General features: G+C 32.1%; 2 protein-coding genes across 3 annotated transcripts in view; one reads left to right on the top strand and one right to left on the bottom strand.

Moving 5' to 3' along the window:
* LOC130675166 (uncharacterized) overlaps positions 1–18,027 on the bottom strand; it is a 30,441-nt gene extending 12,414 nt beyond the window's left edge. The window contains exon 1 of one of the 2 annotated variants that reach the window (XR_008991224.1): positions 4,156–4,212. Coding sequence is in view for 1 of the 2 variants with exons in the window: in XM_057480698.1 (XP_057336681.1) it covers positions 17,897–18,017 (121 nt within the window). In the remaining variant the exon portion in view is untranslated. Of the gene's footprint in view, positions 1–4,155; positions 4,213–17,896 lie in introns of those variants that run through there. The other variant, XM_057480698.1, reaches the window with a different exon arrangement.
* LOC130675161 (uncharacterized) lies at positions 828–3,337 on the top strand. Its single transcript, XM_057480692.1, has one exon. It carries the CDS (start codon positions 878–880, stop codon positions 1,538–1,540), a length of 663 nt encoding a protein of 220 aa, XP_057336675.1. The 5' UTR covers positions 828–877; the 3' UTR covers positions 1,541–3,337.
* Positions 18,028–19,047: the final 1,020 nt, after the last annotated feature.

The raw sequence follows: 19,047 nt of genomic DNA, 5'->3' as shown, positions 1-19,047 counted from the left end.
AAAACAAAAAAAAAGTTTTTTTTCAACCCACCCTACTTTAAAAGGCTCTTTTATAATTGTACCTGAAATTATATGAAAAATTGTATGTATATGTGATTATTCCCTTGCAATGAGAATGTACTAGGTAGCTCGATCAACGGATCAATGATCAAGGAGGTATCTTACGTCCTACCCCGTTAAAGTTTCGACACCTCTTAGGGGCTGGGGTCGCTTAGGGATAGAAGTCTCATTATTTATTCACGTTTATTTTTGCACGGATGGCCGTACAACCTGCAGAAAATTCAGGCACAATCGTAGAGTCATAGTTCTGGTATCCTAGCTTTTTACGTTAAAAGGGTAAGATGTTCCGGGTGTATGTTCAACCTTGATAGCGCGGTGAGCACTTTAAGCAAGAACTGCCGGTTCGAACTCTCAGTCTAGCGTTATAAGGATATTTGGTGCCGCTGTCGTCGCTACTGGGATTAGTCCTGGGGGGCTCTGCTCCAGACCCCCAGTGTGGTCGTAGCTATGAATTTCCTAACGTAGTCAAGTTTAGGGGCTAATTTTACCCGCCACAAATGTTTTTCCGCCGACAGAAAAGAAAAAAAAGGTCTCTTGGAATTCGACGTAAAGTAACATATTTTAGCTGCAGTGAAATCAGAAGCGGAAACCTGAGATACTTTCACTGTAAGCGTCGATTCTATTAATACTGAGATCTTGTCATCAAATGCAATATGAACAAATTCTTTAAATTATATTATACATTACGGTTGATGTCTTTGCCATAAAAATAGCACTGTTATGTCGACAGTTATAAAAAAACGTAATTTTTTATCAATTCTATATTCTATATTTTAGACTATTATAATCAAATAATTGTGTACGACACTTCTAATCAATGATGTTTTCTACAAGTCTTAAAGAACGTGATAGTGATGAATTCTCACTATATTTTGAGACCAAAATAACGAATGAATTTTTGCTAGAAATTGTAGAGGCAGTCAAAGAGCTGTATAGCATAACAATAGAACATAACGTTATAGACAGCATATTATCACGTTGGAAAGACAATGATCACGAATCTACTGCAACTTTTATAGTGTATAATCGAAATATAGCCGGCTTTGCATATGACATAGTGGATTATCCTAACATTGTGTCTGATGTTGATGCGGATAATGGTTCTAGAATCATATCTGATGATAATGAAATAAATGATAATTGTTTTCGAACAAAATGCACTTATTTTGCAGTGACTATAGAGCTATTCTATTATGGATGGAGCGACTTTCCAAATATTTACTATATACTGGCTGATTTTTACTCCTGGGCTACGGTCATTGTAGCTCATCACACACAACCTCGATGTCATACAAAAACTATTCAACGATTTTCCTCGTATTTTTCACCGTTATTAGCGTACTATTTTAATGATTTGTTTGACCATTCAGTTGCATACGTTCATTTAAGATTTGATTTTAGGAATGGTAAATCACTTGATGACAAAACTTACGTAATCAGCGAAGCACTTTGGAACAATGCTAACTCATTTTACAAATAAATTGATGTATAACTGTATTTACAAGAAAGCAAAAACAAATATTTGAATTTTTGTTTGTGGTTTGTGTGTGGTTTCAATAGTTTAAATCATTTGTGATGAAAAATACCATAACTTGTCTTCAGAGTAACAAACCAAAAAAAAACTGCTATATACTAATCTATGCAGGAAAGTTATTTTTAAAAAATATAGTTCAGAAAAAAATCGAAGCAACGATTGGCTCTGCAGGCCAGCCCCAAAACTTCTTGATGTGTCCGAGCTCGTCAAGCTCTAAAATACTTTTGAATGTAATTGTTTTTCATGAGCTTTTCAAGCTCAAACGAGTTGCGCTTTATGTTGAAGTTTAAAAATTTGAAAATCGGTAATAAATATTGAACGATTATTTGTTAAAATATTATTCACGATTATATTCAAAAACATAAATGTATTCAGGCAAGAATCAATTGTAACGGGCGAAATTTATATCTTTCAAATTTAAATTCAAATTCGACTCGCACCGAAACGAGAGCGACCTCCTTCTACAACAACGGCCGATAAACAAACAATCTACTCGTCGCTGGGGTCACTGCTGTCGAGTTTTAGAGCAGTTTTGTTTTGTAGACGTTGGCCAACCTGCGAGTGAGGGGTACGAGGCTCGGCAACTTTCGAGAGATGTTCTCTTGGTTTTGGCATTCATCAGAGACGGACGCATTTCCCGCACTCATACATATCTATACGACTATATAATCCACATTCAACATCCAGTGTAAATTTATTCACACACACGCCATTTGCCAAGAGCTTATAAGCCCACTGGTGAGTGAAAGCTTATTCTGTTTATTATAAATTACTGTGGATTATTGGAGGATTGGGTCTTGGGAGTGGACTTGGGACCTGGTACCTGAGGATTGGGTTCTAAGAGGCTAGAGGACCAGAGAAATCTATTGGTGTCTTGTTGGAGAGATCGGCGGAAGTCACGGGACAGTTGTTGGAGCAAAAGTGTTGAAGTGAGTGGAGTTTTCTCGAGTATAAAATTGTTAATAGAGTCATTATAATATTGTTAAAATAGAGTCATTGAGAAATATTGTTAAAATAGAGTCACTTATAATCTTATACTAGTAGAGTCAGTATAAAATCTTTTCAAAGTCATTTGTCGAGTCAAATTCATCATCCATTCTAATTTTATTGTTCACCTGTCATATTAAAATTTTGTAAGACGACCCGTCTTGAATAAATGCCAGACTCATTCATTTTCTATATATTACATATTAATTATTTCTGAACATTTCTCTTTACAAGTGTAAGCTTCAGCGAATTCTCTCTCTCGTAAATTTCATTTTTCACTGCGTGGTCCACTCGGGGTTTACCCTCACCTGGAGATACTGAGACAGTCAGACAGGCTCGCAGAACGCCTCAAGTTTTGCATATGTGTTGGACACTTATTATATTGGGACCACAACCTAAACCAATATAATGAGCACACCCATTACACAATGTAAGAGATCGAAATAAAGATTTAATTTAGTTTTGACCAAAATCAAATCGTTAATAGATAAGATTTCCAAGAATACTATAACTAAAACGAATCGAATCATATTATGAAGTGATCAAGGGAGACCATGAAAATAAAGAGTTGATATGATTTCAAATACATTTTAGTACGTCACATTATGATTCATTCAGGAAAGATGACATTTATTATTAATTAAACTTGTCCTCGACGATGGTTTTGAACTGATAAACCGATTTTGATTTTCGATGTGGCAAGTGGCGTACTCTCTTACGTTCTAGGGCTAATTGAATTTTGGAAATGGTTGATTTATGAATGGTAGAAATAAAAAAAAAACAAATTTTTTTTCGTGATTCGCAAATATGTTCGAGCTTACAGGATCAAATGATCTGAAATATTTGAGAAAGTTAATGACTGACAAACTCCTCTGATTGCAGTAGGAACCATCCAGCTTGGTTGATTAGGTCAAAAGTTATAAGAAATTTACACACACACACACACACACACACACACACACACACACACACACACACACACACACACACACACACACACACACACACACACACACACACACATACATACACACACACACACACACACACACACACACACACACACACTCACACACACACACTCACACACACACTGTTACGTTTGGGTTTACGTACACCTGCAAATTAGATGAAGTTATGCAGCTTTTCTTGAGTCTGACCCTGCTATAGCAAATATATATCCGGGAATATATGCCAGTAAAATAGCATACATACGACAATACTAAAGATCTAAGCCAGATATATACTATTTTGCCGAAATATATATTTTTTCGTGTGGGTAGCTCATTTTCTATTAAATACTGATACTACTAATATTTGGGACTGCTAAGTACAAAACTAATCAAAGAAAATAATAATAATAATAGAAATAAAAATGGAACTAGAAATAAAAATGAAAAATAAAAACTAAAAATACTTTGCTTAGTTAATATCACATTGAGCTCACTGAGCAGTTACGTCAAAATCGGTACTCGAAAATCACGTGCTTGTATTTTGTAGAGAATAAATAAAGAAAAACAAAAAATAAAATTAGGAACAAAAATTGAAAGCTCAATATTAAACAAATTAAAAACCTGGTTATAAATGTATACTATTGCTGATATTGTTTTATTGGTTGGTCTGCTTTCTATCTTGTCTCTCTGCAAGTAACACGTAGATTGAGTTATGGTTTTAATCTGGTTATGGTGACAAAATCAAGTATGCTTCTCTCGCTGCTTTGTCCAGATTGGCACGTCGTCGGCACTCTATACATGTCGCGTTGATAAATGGATATTGTGTCAAACAGCGGCGACAATATCCCCTCATGGCTCTGTAGCCATCGGTACGCCAGGTTTGGTATGGGCATGTGTTGTTATTATCTCCAATCTCCTGCAGTTTGTGCAGTAACCGGCCCCTCTGAACTGCGTGGTCCGTAGCTTTGCATTTGAGACACCCTGGTTCTGGTACTGTTGCTAGCCAGGTTTCAATTGTTTGCGTGGCCACCGTGCGCTTGGTAACCGGTAGAATATTCTGCGCCATTTTCTTGACTACCTCCTGCCATTCAGTACTGGACAGTGCGTCTTTCAAGTTGGTATCCATAAATTCAATATGATCGAACTGTCACAGTAAATAACCTTATGTTCGAATTTCGCTAATAAAACACGAGGCAGTAACCTCGAAATTAAAAATTGTGAGGAAAACTCTAAAAGCACCGTGACAATTTTGATGGATGAAAAAATATAGGAACTTAGATAAGATTGAGGAAGCTACAACATAAATATAAGGAAAAATACTGGATTAAAAAAAAAAGAAATTCATGGATATTGAAATCTGGTACAAATTGTAAATTTAAGTTGAGCGAAATAAAAATTAAAGAAAAATTCTGACTACTTTCGTCAAGGTTACAATACCATCGCATTCAACAGAAACAAAGGCATAGCATACACTGCAAATTGAATTTTCTACCAAAAATCATTGATGTGTTTTTTCTCTCTGAGTCCTCTAAAAAAAGTTACAGGACTTTTTTTAGTGAGAAAATACAATATCCATAAAAAAAAACCAAAGTATTTTTATCAAGTCGACGAAACAATTTTTTCCAGAGGTAGCAATGCCATGGCTTTAATCGGAAATGAAATTTCCTACAAAAAAGCATTCATGTTTTTTTTCTCTATGAGTCCTCCAAAAAAAAGTTACAGGATTTTTTTAGTGAGCAAATAAAATATCCATAAAAAAAAACCAAAGTATTTTTATAAAGTCGATGAAACAATTTTTTCCAGACGTAGCAATGCCATGGCTTTTATCGGAAATAAAATTCCCTACAAAAAAGCATTGATGTGTTTATTCTCTCTGAGTCTTCTAAAAAAAATTACAGGACTTTTTTAGTGAACAAATAAAATATCAAAAAAAAAAAAAACCTAAGTATGAACATCAAGTTGATGAAAAAATTTTTTCCAGAGGTAGCAACGTTATGGCTTCTATAGCAAATAAAATTCTTTACCAAAAAGCATTGACGTGTTTCTCTGGTCTGAGTCCTCCAATTGTAACAGGCATCTTCTTTCATTCTACCTAAGCCTTTGAGAGTGTGTCCTCGAAAAAATATTTATATGTTAGACTTTGTTAAATAAAATCTATATTTTTTTTTTCCCTTATAATGTTCGAAAGTAAAAAAAAAATGTTTTCTATATTATTTCAATATAAGACATTGTATCAAGATGAGCGCAAGCTCTTTTATTGAGATACAGAGCTCTAGTGGCTGCAATGTATTTTTTTTTTTTTTTTTTTTTCGGTTACATACATTAAAATTTCCTTATGATACCGAATAAAAATTATTGATTTTTTTTGGCACAATCTAATATGTATAAGAACCACCTTCACATCCAATTTATATTTCTCATAAAATCTATACAATTTTTTTCAGCCATAAAATGACTTATTTTTCTTATCTCAGACTAATTTAATTCTTGTCAGCAATAATATCTCAACTTATAATTGATAAATTCTTGTCGGTATGGTCTAATAATAATCTCGATCTCGATAATAACAACTTCAAATCGTCACCGTCAATTTTGAAAAGTTTTATGTTCACGCTGTTATCCAGTAAACTGTCTGGTAACCCTACTTAAAAAATCCGATAGATTCTTATAGCCGTATGTATAAGGCCCTATACTTAACTATAGCACTTCTCATAAAACTCGTTCATTCTTATAAAATCTCTATCGGAATGTATGAGAATCTGTCGGATCCTATGAGATTCTCTAAACAGGGAAATGCTGTTTGATGTTTAACGGTGTACATTTGATTTTCTATCAACCACGAATTGAACGATGCTTATATCTTTAATAACCCATTCGAGCATACCTACAATTGTAGCTTAATTGTCTTTCTTAATATCAACGGTTTTTTCAACAGATCCGTATATTTGATCGACCCACTGTTTTCTAACACAAATTTATGAATTTTGTAGGCAAACAGAAATACCATCATTAGGAATAATACCACGTAAATTGTTGACTAATACAAGTAAGGTACTTTATTAACAAAGTAAAATATTAAATACCGTATTTATAGGAATCATTTTTTGAATAACTTTTTTCCAACTTTCTGTTATTCCTGCAGATTAAACCTTGAAAATATCAATAACTTTGTCGAAACATTCATAAATAGGAGCATACATAACGTTGATCATCGAATTTTTTAATATTTTTAATATTTCAATTGTCTAATTTGTTACTATTACACAGAATCTGTACTGCTGGCTTATATAAGGGTGAAGATTTAGATAGACCACTGCAAGGTAGATCAAAATGAAAATCCAAATTTTTCATTCTGTCCATGCAATGGCCAATCTGATCCAAACATAATAAGTCATCATCAAATTTTTAATCTCGATGCTTAAGCCAAAATATCATTGAATAGAAGCATCGGTATAAATAAACCCCTGGGATATAAATCATTAACGGGAACAGTTAAAATTATCCATTTTGTTGATAAAGAAGCTGATCTGATCCGAAGTTCATAAATGACATTTCTTAGTTCTTTTTATTAATCAATTTTTTCAGCAGTATAACATTCAATAGCACCACAACTGTTGATAGACTACAGCAAATTAAGTTGATAGAAAAAAAAAGTATTCACTTTATCAACTAAGTCCCAGATCCGAATTTATAGTCAAATGAAAGATCTTGTTCGCTTTTTAATTATTTTAGCTATTCATTGTAAGTCACTATGATACATTCATTCTTTACAAATAATTTGTCGAACAGTTCAGAGAAACAATATAAATCAGATGCAAAGTCTTTTGGAGGTTATATGTAAATGAAACACCGCAGAATAGACAATTAAAATGATCGACTTTGTCGCCAAAGTAGTACATCCGACCCAGTGTGTGTGATGAAGATTTAATTTCCTTTTTTAGTTTATTTAGCTGTCTTAAGCCAAAATATCATCAAATTAAAGCACAGATGTAAATAAATTACCGTTAGATGAATAGTTAAAAATAAGAAATGAAATGATCGAATTTGTTACCAAAGTATCAGACCCGTCCCAGAAGTCATGACGATGATCTAACTTTTTTCAAAATTATTTTATTGCCTCGGTATGAAACTATCTTCGTCTAACAAATATGTAGGTACATTCAGACTAACACCAAGTTTACAACAAAAATTTTTTTCTCCTACTCTTTAAACCTTAAATAGTGAATTATCACTAATTCACAGTATATATTCACCATTTGCCATAGCTAAAAGTCGGCCACTTGGAATCAGTGCATATACAGTCATTTACCCAGTGAAATGATGTACTTATGAAAACAGTAAAATTCACTGTAATTATTAGTAGTAAATAGTTCTCATGATAATTACTTATTGAAAAGTAATGTTTTGAATCTACTGTGTAAAAAGTAAAATTTTCACTATTTATACATAAAATTTACTCTTTTCCTGTGAATTAGTTGATCACTGAGAAAAACAGTGAAAATTTAACTATTTCAAGTTTAGAGAGTATTTTCATAAAATTTTCTGAGTGCTGTAAGCGAAGTCAAAAATTTTTCAAGTGTGACTTTTTTTTATATAAAATATACTTTCACTCACTGAATTACGAAAAATTAATTAACGATGAATTATAAACACTTGTCCACTGTAAAAAATTTGTGGAGTGAATGCGAGGATGATTTTCAGTTGATTTAGTCCCCACTGAGTAAATATTTTTTTATTGAATAAAAACAAAAAAACAGTTATTACTCAAGTTTATTTGCAAAATTTTATTTTTTATTATCTTTTCACTAAGAAAATTGAACATTTATAAAAATCGGGAAGTTACCCGAGTCGAAAAGTTTCAGCATTATTTCAAACTGATTAGGCTGAACTGGACATTAAATGAAGCTGACTGCGCTGAACTGAACCTCAATTAAAACTGACTGCGCTCAATTGAGCCTCAAATTGAACTGATCAGCTTGCTAGTGGGATTAAATTGAAGCTGGATTCAAACTGAACAAGCTTAAGCTTCAAACTTACGTGGAATTTTCAGGCTGTTTCAAAACTGAACAGCCTACTATAGCATTAAAAAGACACTGAATTCGAGCTGAATAACCTGTAGGTTATTCGGTTTAAAACTAGCTTAAGCTTTTAAGCTTATTTTCAAGCTGAATAAACTGCTACTTAACAAAATTTTAGCTTGAATTGAAACTGAATAGCCTGTTAAAGTATGAAAAAGAAAGTTTGGAAAATCCAAATGAGCATGCTTTAAGCGGTGGTGTCATACACGAATTATTTAGATTAAATGTTAACGTTACGATTTGTTAATTTTTTCATAAAGACTCCTATTTTTTTCTTTTTTTTGCTTACATTTAAGGAACTATTAAACTAATTTATTATAATAGAAAATTATTATAGGAAATATTAAATAATTCGCGCGGATAGAATGGAAATCTTTGCTAACGCCATCTAGCACGCTCCGATAGAAGAAGCAGGTCTTCACTAATTCTGTTTATATATTTTTTTTATATATGGCAGCCTGAGATGTAAATTTTTTAGCTTTGACAGTACACATTTTATTATTTTATAATCAAACGAATAATAATAGAGTTGTGGTTTTTTAATCAGTTTGTTAGAACGAATTTACGGATATATTGAAATAAAATTTAAAAGAATTAGTTTTGTTTTCCGAAAGTTATGGAGATTACAAGAAGAGTGTTACATGTATTTTACAGGATTTTTTCTGAAAAATTCATTTTTTATCCAAATTGTGTGTTGGACCAGCTGTTTATTGTTTAGAAAAATGACCATTGATGTTTTCTTTAATTGAGGTATAAAGGCCGATTTACTTTAACTACTATATTATTATTGATTTAAATAAAACTCTGACGGACTCCAGTTTATATATTTTTAGGCGAGAGTAGAGCATACCTACGCTCGCGCTTCAGGCATGCAATATTGAATTCAAGCTGTTAGGTTGTTCAGCTTAAAACTAGCATACACTTTGAACTTATTCCTAACCTGAACAACCTGCTACTTAATAATTTTTTAAGCATGAATTCAAGCTGAACAGCTTGATATGACTGTAAAAGTGAATGTATTCTTTCGATCTTGTGTAGGATACAACTAAATTGAGTAGTCACTGTCGGTTGCGTAGCCTAGTCGTTAAGGCGTCGGTCTTTCGTGCGTAGGGTCCCGGGTTCGAATCCGACTGATGTGTGTGCAGTCCTTGATAAGTGTAGCGTTTTTTCTCTGAATCCAAAATTCTCTAATTCGTTTAGAAATTCAATTATTCACATATCTAACAGTCCCTGCATCACCAAAATGATTGAACAAAAAATTTAAAAGAGAGTAAACCAAATCTGTTATTTTATTTTTTTAATTTAATTAAATATGGTCATATTCGGTCATAGACAACCATCTAATTCCAATTTCCATACATGACCATACATAATTCGTTGTTCTTGGACTATTAAATAATTTCAATGATTTCTATTTTATTTAATCAAATAGAATAATAGTACTAACAGTATAAATCCTCACCTCCAACTTAACGTCGGCCCAAAAAAACAATTTATTATTTCTTTACCTGGGTAATTATTATTTCTTTAACATCAACCTGAAAAGCCTTAATTTTAAACTATTTTCAAGCTGAAGAGCCTGATTTGACGCTAGGGTCAAACTGAATAGCCTGACTAATTGATTTTATTTTCGAGCTTAATTTTAACCTGAAGGTCCTGAAAAGTGAAATATGAAGACTTTTCAGTGTGAGTTCAGGCTCATTTTATAATGTATTTTAAATAGCCACTCTTTATTTTTTTCAAACGTTGGCTAGCAGTTTATTAAGTCTGAAATAATGCTGAAACTTATCGACTCGGGTTAAATAGCCACTCTTTATTTTTTTTTAAACGTTGGCTAGCAGTTTATTAAGTCTGAAATAATGCTGAAACTTTTCGACTCGGGTTATTGGCTTCACCCCGTTTTTTGAAAATTAAGTTTTCATTAGATCTCGACGTTTTGAGGTCTTAGGAAGCTTCTCCGACCGTTTTTACGATGGTGCCTGCATGACTGTATGTATGTATGTGTGTGTTTTTTTTAATTTTCCTGAATATGTTAATTTTTTTGAAAATGTTATTTTTTTTTTTTTTTAAATTTGATTTTTTTTAATTTTATTGTTTTTCAAAAAAAATTTTCTTTACAACTTTAGTTCTGAGGACTTCAAAAATTTTTTTAGTGTATACTCGGTGTAAACTCTGTGTATATCGTGCGCATATACACCGTGTAAATGCAGTGTAAACTTTGAGTGTATTTTGTGTATACTCAATATGCATCAGGTATGTACCAAATAAACCCCTAATTTACACTGACATTAGGTATATATCGAGTTTACAATAAGTTTACAGGATGTTTATGGATCCGCTAAGGTAATGATGGCTTTTTAGTAATTTTCTCTATTAACCTAGGGTTTCCCCCGTTATTCGATGAGAATAGAAGTTCCGATACACCAATGGGCGCTTAATTGGTAAAAAAATAAAATATGTCACCACTTTGTTGACAAAGTAGAAGAAAAAAGGCAAGTTCTTGGTGATGATGAAATGTTTTTTTTAGTTATGATGCCTTTTTTTTACTCCACAAGTGTAATATCATTATCCGCTAGAAATAGAAGTTTAGAGAAGCTAAATACGTTATCCCAAATAATGACGACAATAAAAAAAATTTATTTACTTTGTCAACAAAGTAACCGATTATAGTTCATTTCACAGAAGTCTTATTTTGTTTGTACACGCAAAAAAACGAATTATAAAAATTTGTGATTGATAACTGAAAATTTAGAATGTGGACACAATTTAATATCATTTCGAACAGTAATTTCGTGGTTTTATTGAATATATTACAATAATCTTAATTTAAATATTGAAGTTCAAAGTTTATATGTAAATAAATCATGTTACAAGTAATAGAAATTACTGTTTGGTAGATAAAAAAATGAAATCATAATTATTTAATGTTTTAGCTTCAACATTCGGTGTTTGGAACATTAGAGTTTATAGTAAAATAGTAAAAAAATATTCAGTATGTTTAATAGAATTTTCAATGTCGAATAATTGATTTTATGTACAACGGTATATGATTATCACTTTCTCCAAATTGTCAAAAAGTATATCTTAAGCGCATCAGTTTTTGGAGTTTGAAACAATAAAATTTTACTCGTGTTTGTAAGTTTTTAATGTATGTGAAAGAATTAACGTAAAGTATTACTGATGCGCGGCTATATCTATACGTCATGATGACGTATTTTATCATTTCAAAAAATAACATTCGAATACCAAGAGTGACTGTTTTTTTTTTTTTTTTTTCATATCAATATATTTTAGAGAATCATTTTTATACTTTTTCGCTTTCAATATCATATTATTTATGAATTACCTTCTTTGATGCGGGTTTATTGTTCAAACAATAAAAAATCCATTGAAAATCCGAATAAAATTTATCATTTATTTTTTTGCGTGTACATTTTTGACTCCATCATTTTTATCGTTGCTTCGATTCTTGCGATAATTCACCGAATTACACTAAAGTTGTTCATTTCATCGTATGTGTCTTCTGGAGTTTTTCCTGAACTACAAAATTTGGAGTTCAATCGCTTCCAAAAGTATAATATCTGTTGATATTTCCATTTTAAATACTAATACGATTTCAGGTTTTCTTTTACCTAGCTAATAGCTTTCAAAGCATTCACCAAATGAATCAAATCCCTGAGCCTGCTCTTGAATAGCTTTTTCCTTTATCACTCTATATACGTCGGCTATGAATGAATATGACAATAAAGCCAGAATTTTTATCTGATGGAGGGCTATCGGAGAACTATCAGAGCCTAGATAATACAGACAATACTATAGTAACTAATATATAATTGAATTTAGTAATAGAAATTCTCTTTCATCACAAATGAGTTACCTCGGAAATGCCTCGGTTGGATGTTTTGAAATGTTTTTTTAAAAAACATATATATAAACGTGTATCTGTTCTAATTTTTAATTGACATAAGTACAGTCACGCATGGAATTGACTGCAAAAGACTTTATTTATTAACAAAGTTATCAAATAACCAATTCATAATATTACAAGATATAATTTAGAATTCGATTGACAAAGTTAACAATCAAATGTACATAATGTGCGATTGTTGACTACTTGTATTTTTTTTTTGTTTTTTTCGTCAGTTACCGGAAGTTTTTTTGTTAGCCACTTGTGCAAAAAGTCAAAATGAGTACTAGTTCGACTAACTTAACGATAGTGATTGATCACTTTACCCTGATTCAGAAATCTCATTTGAAATGATTTAATCCATGCTAAAGTGTACATCTATATATAGTAAATTTTGCCTACTTTGTTTCGGATCGTGTTTTAATTATTTCAAATAGGTTTTTCAATCAGAGTATCTACGCAGTTCATCAATAAATCTACAAAGCATCATTGTAATTACCAAGATGGCAACAAAGAAAATTAAAATCACTCACTTCGTCGACAAAGTAAGAAATCAGATCTAGAATTTATGTTTGTAGTCCAGCTGTGTTTTTTTTTTATTGTCACTACGTCAATATTCTAAAGCCATGTTACGGCTTGACTTTTGATATGACATCAGTTTATGAAAGGTAATATCAGCGCTTTGTTTGACGTTGCAATCATTATCGTTATAACTTGACAAATATTGTCAAAGTGCGGTGCTACTCTAAACATTGTGTCGATGTAATTTTAAATTTGCGTTGCCCACACAATAAGTTTATTAATTCAGAATAATTAAGATATAAATTAGTTTTAAGTCATTTTTCTACTCCATTGTCTTTCTAGCTTTCAACAAAAATTTGGAGTTGATGTTCTCTATTATTGCCATAACGAAGTTTACTATTCAGTTGTGCTTGTTTTAGCAACTGTCCCTACTCTTCAATCGTTTCCACGCTTTTTCCTACATTGAATTTGGCGTCACTGAACATTCTTATGTTTGCGATGGTAAAAAATGAAATCTCTGCAGGGTAGGTATAAACAATACGCTGTTCCCTGATTGTCACTCCAAATAGATAGAACGACTTAATAAGTTTCTTTGTCAAGAAATCAAAAAATCAAATTTCAATTTTCAATCCAATGAAGCCGAGTCATAGACTTGATGGGTGGTTCATAACGGAACACTGCTATATTTTTTCAACTATTCATGAAACTTTTTTTATCGGTAACTTTTCGTAACGATCGTGACTGTGTTGTACTTTTTTGAATCAATCGAATAGTTGACCGCGAATAAGATCTTTAATTTTACTATTAGTCTAGATCTGATATTCCTCGATCGGATAAGCTATTTAGTGAACAAAGTAATTAATTAATTTTTTTTTTTTTTTTTTTTACAATTAGACACACAGTGATTAATTTACACCTGTGCTTTTGTTTCTGAATATTTTGGCTTGAGAAGGCTGAAACAAAAAATGAAACTGTGATGAGACACACACAATTATATCTACTACCTCTGCAACAAAGTCGATCATTTTAATCTTCTAATCATTGGTCTGGTCCGCAGTGTTTCATTTATATCAAAACTCCAAGAGAGTTTAGATTTAAACTACATATTTCCTTAGAACGAATAAGGAAAATTACCCTAATAACACGTGTTTGAGCAAGGTTCTGAGGTAAGTATTTTGAGCAAGATCTGTAGCTGCTACTGTCTTTTTTTGACGTATGTGTCTTTTGCAAGATTGTGTATCAAGAAACCTATGTCAAGGTTTGTATATGTCTTGCTCATAGTATCGTACTCACGAATATTAAAGATATCGTAAGCACGGTACGATAAAACAGTGTCTAACGCATTTCTTGCACCAGTAAGTTACAGCAGATACTTATGCAGATTTTGAACAAGCAATAGGCAACTATTTTCAACAATAGTCTTCTATCAGAATTGAGTTATAATCTGACACGAATTTATAGTGTAAGGATTGCACTAAGCTTGCCTGTGCTTTTATTTTGGAATATTTTGACTTGAGACAGTAAAAAAAAATCGGTCTATCGGATGACCCTGCGGGCCAGCCCCCAAAACTTCCCACTGTTTTCGAGCTCTTTGAGCTCAAAGAGCTCGAAAACATTATTGTGAATACATTTTCGAGCTCTTCGAGCTCGAAAAAACTTTTGTATACCATTGTTTTAAAAAAAAACATTTTTTAGCATTTATTTCTCCCACGATATCTCGCGAACGAATTAACCGATTATGATGGTTGAGGCGGCAATCGACGCATTTTATTAAGTTCTAGGGCTTTTCAGATTTTGAAATCAAATGATTGAATTTTTTTGTAGATATCCGAAAAAAACGTTTTTCACTATTTTTTTAATCAACGATATCTCGTAAACGAATTGACCGATTGAGACGGTTAAGGTGGCACTCAACGCGTTTTATCAAGTTTTAAAGCTGATTAAATTCTGAAATTGATTTATCCAGCCGTTTTTGAGAAATTAAAAAAAAAAAAATTTTTTTTGAATTCTTTCGTCAACGGTTTCTCTCGAACGAATCAACCGATTTTGATTTATGTGGTGGCATTCGACGCGGCTTATAAAGTTTGAGAGCTGATTAGATTTTGGAATCAATCCATCGAGCAAATTAAAAGTTATCCAAAAAAAACATTTTTGAAAAAATTTTATTTTTGAAATATTGCCGAACGCACCCTACCGATTAAGCTCAAATTTTCACAGCTTCAAAATCAAAATCGGTTAATCCGTTCAAGAGTTATTAATATTTACATACATACATACGTACGTGCGAACGTACGTGCGAACGTACGTACGTGCACACATACATACACTCGGACATCATCGTGAAATTAGTCAGGATAGCTTCCTAGAATCTCAAAACGTCAAAATCTGATAGAAATTTGGTTTTTGCAAATCGGACCAAAACCAATAACTTCCCGAATTTTTGAAAATTTTCAATTTTCTTAACGGGAAGTTAAAAATCAGTCTATCGGTTGACCCTGCGGGCCGGTTCCAAAACTTCCCGCTGTTTTCGAACTCCTTGAGCTCGAAAACATTGTTGTGAATAAATTTTCGAGCCCTTCGAGCTCGAAAATACTTTTGTATGCCATTGTTTTAAAAAAAATCTGTTTTTCAGCATTTCTTTTTCCCACGATATCTCACGAACAAATTGACTGATTTTGATGGTTGAGGTGGTAATCGACGCGTTTTATTAAATTTTAGAGCTGCCTAGATTTAGGAATTGATCAAATAAGTCACTTCAAAGAAAAATGGAAAAAACCGTTTTCCTCCATTTCTTTCGCCAACGATATCTCTTGAAGGCATTAACCGATTAAGATGGTTGAGGTGGAAATTTATGTGCTTTACTGTGTTCTAAACCTGAGTAGATTTTGAAATCGATCGATCGAGCCGTTTCTGAAAAATTTAAGAAGAACTAAAAAAAAATTTTTTTTTTGTGTTTCTTCAATATTTTAGAGTCTATCTTATCGATCAATCTAAAATTTTCAGGAAAGTTGACAGACAATAAACTCTTTTCATTGCCACCTCAAACATTTCAATCGGTCAATTCATTAAAAAGATATGGAGAGTTTAGATCCATACACACACACACACACACACACACACACACACACACACACACACACACACACACACACACACACACACACACACACACACACACACACACACACACACAAACACACACACAGATAATCGGACATCATCATGAAAATAGTCAAAATAGCTTTCTTGGACCTCAAAACGATGACATTTGATGAAAATTCGATTTTCGAAAATCGGGGTGAAATCAATAACTTCCTGAATTTTGGAAAATTTACACTTTACAATATACCTCGCGAGAAGTTAAAAAAAAATTAAATTGTCGTCGACTACACTGGATTGGAACTACTCCTTCGTCGAGAAAATCGATCATTTTAATTGTCTATTCATTGATCTAGTTTGTGGTGGTTCATATCCATCGAATCTCCGAAAAAGTTTAGATTTAAACTTTATATTTGCTTCGAGTGAATAAGGAAAATTATTTGTAAAAAAAATGCATCGTATTGACCTCCGCATGGAGGATCAATTCCTTTGTCGACAAGTAGATGAATCTGAATTAGAAATTTTTTTTTTACCAATCTGGTTTAGAGCCAAAAGTGTATAGCTTAAATAATTAAAAAGCGAATGACATATTAAATTGGAGTGTTAATCCAGATCTGATATTATGTTGACAAGGTGTATACTTCATTTTATTTGATCGGCTTAGTTTGTTGTGGTCTATCCACATTCTTGAATCTATTTCACTTAATACTGCTAAATAAATATTTGACGAAAAGCACTGAGTTCTCATTGTAACTCTCCGATCAGATTAGTTACTTTGCTGAAAAAGTAAATAATTTTAATTGTTCTATTGTATTAATTTAAGTCACAGTAATAAATTTACACCTATGTTTTTATATCCGAATATTTTGGCTTGAGACGGATGAAAAACGAAAAATTTTCTAGTGTTTCATATAAACCAAAATTCCAAAAGAGTTTTAATTTGAACAATATTATTGCTTAGAACAGATAGGCGAATTTATATGTAAGATAGGATTGCATCATATCGACCTTCGAATCGAGGATCAGTTACTTTGTCGACAAAGACGTATATCTGAATTAAAAATTTTTGGTTTAACAATCTAGTTTATAGCCTCAAATTGATAACTTAAATTATTAGAAAGCGAATGACATCTTGAAATTAGTCCAGATTTGATACTTTGTTGACGAAGTGTATACTTCTTTCTATTTTATCGACTTAGTTTGTTGCGGTCTATCCACAATCTTGAATCTATCGGACTTTATACTGAAAATTAAATAATTGACGTCATTGATAATTAAGTTATGTCATTGTGACTCTCCGATCAGATAAGCTACTTTGATGACAAAGTAAATAAATAGGATTGTTTTATATTAACGATTTATGTTAACTCACAGTGATAAATTTACATCTGTGCTTTTATTTCCGAATCTTTGATTTGAGACAGATGAAAAAAAAACAAAGCTTATGGTGGTTTATTTAAATCTGTTTTGAGAGAGTTTAGATTTGACCTATATTATTGCTTTCAAGGGACAGGCGAAATTATTAGTAAAAATAAAAAGGCCATTCGGCAGCCGAAATGAAATGTAGATTTTCCAATTAATCTATATAAAAAGTTTCATGTATACATTTCTTGTGTATATGTTAGTGTATAGTGATGATATGAAAATAGGCTCGTTTTCTAAGAGTGAGAGTAAATAAAGACAATGACTATTTTCGATAGAAAACTTCGGATAGTTGATTAGACAAAACATTATACAGGTAATGTATCAAACTAACCTTCACGTAAACAATGTATTGGCTCCGTACGCTTACGTATACTACTATTGAAGTAAATGTGTATTGTGTATACGCATTGCCCTCCAGAAGTTCCGATCCTCCTTGTTGATGGCGATGTCATTATGCATGTATACGTCTCACACTGATGATTTTATAGTATTAGCATTTTCGTGCACGGAGCCAATAGAAGAGTTGATAAGTATGAGATCATAATTGTAATCGCTACTACGATGACAATACCAGCTATAATAGTAGGACGTACAGGTTTGATTGAATCATCATAAACAATAAAAGAAATACTTTTAAAATATAAAATAGCTGTGAAAATCACAGGTTATATTGTTTGCAATAAAATACAACAGATAAAATTGTATTATAATGGGACAAGCATAAGTTATGTGGAATAAAAACCATATTTTCAACATTTTTTTAATCCATTAAAATTTTCAAGGCTATCAAATTATTTTAAGAAATGGTTAAAATATAAAGTCAAAGGTCATAAATTAAAGCTAATTAATTAAGCTTTAAAATACTTTTTACAAAAATCATCTATGAGTTTTAGTTTTAAAGTTATAGGGACTTTAAAAGTGACTAAAAAATGATTTTTTTTCGAAAAATCGTTAAAATTTCAAATAGCCATAAGTTCTAAACTAATCGACCGATTCAGCCCATGTTCGAAATCAACCGTAATAATTACACATAAGATAAGTGTAAAAAATTTCATTAAGATCGGATAAGAATCGTAGACGCAATCGTGTCCACAGAAGTCGGTTCTATCCCATAAATATATATTAGGGTGGGCCAAAAAAAACTTTTAATTTTTTTTTTTTTTTAGCTACTACGAAAATATTGTTTAAAATGACGAAAAAAAAAATCCTGATAAAGTTTCAGCCCTTAATATTAATATTAAGAGGTCGCTCATTGTGATTTTTGATTTCCCATTTAAATAATGTGACGTTTGCTACGTAAATATTAAAATCATTGAGTGTTTGATATCGCAACACTGAGATCTCTAACGAAAAACAACCCTGGGACCCAGATCTCTCGGATGTCCCACTTATGGTGAAAGCATTGGAGAGATCTGGTGGCGTCACGAAGTGAATGTCCAAGGGTAACCTACCCCATTTGGTACCATACATTCACTTTACCTT

Source organism: Microplitis mediator, chromosome 9, assembly GCF_029852145.1.
Source record: "Microplitis mediator isolate UGA2020A chromosome 9, iyMicMedi2.1, whole genome shotgun sequence".
Lineage (NCBI taxonomy): Eukaryota > Metazoa > Arthropoda > Insecta > Hymenoptera > Braconidae > Microplitis > Microplitis mediator.
Note: the sequence above shows the minus strand (reverse complement) of the source record. Positions and strands in the feature narration are given on the sequence as shown.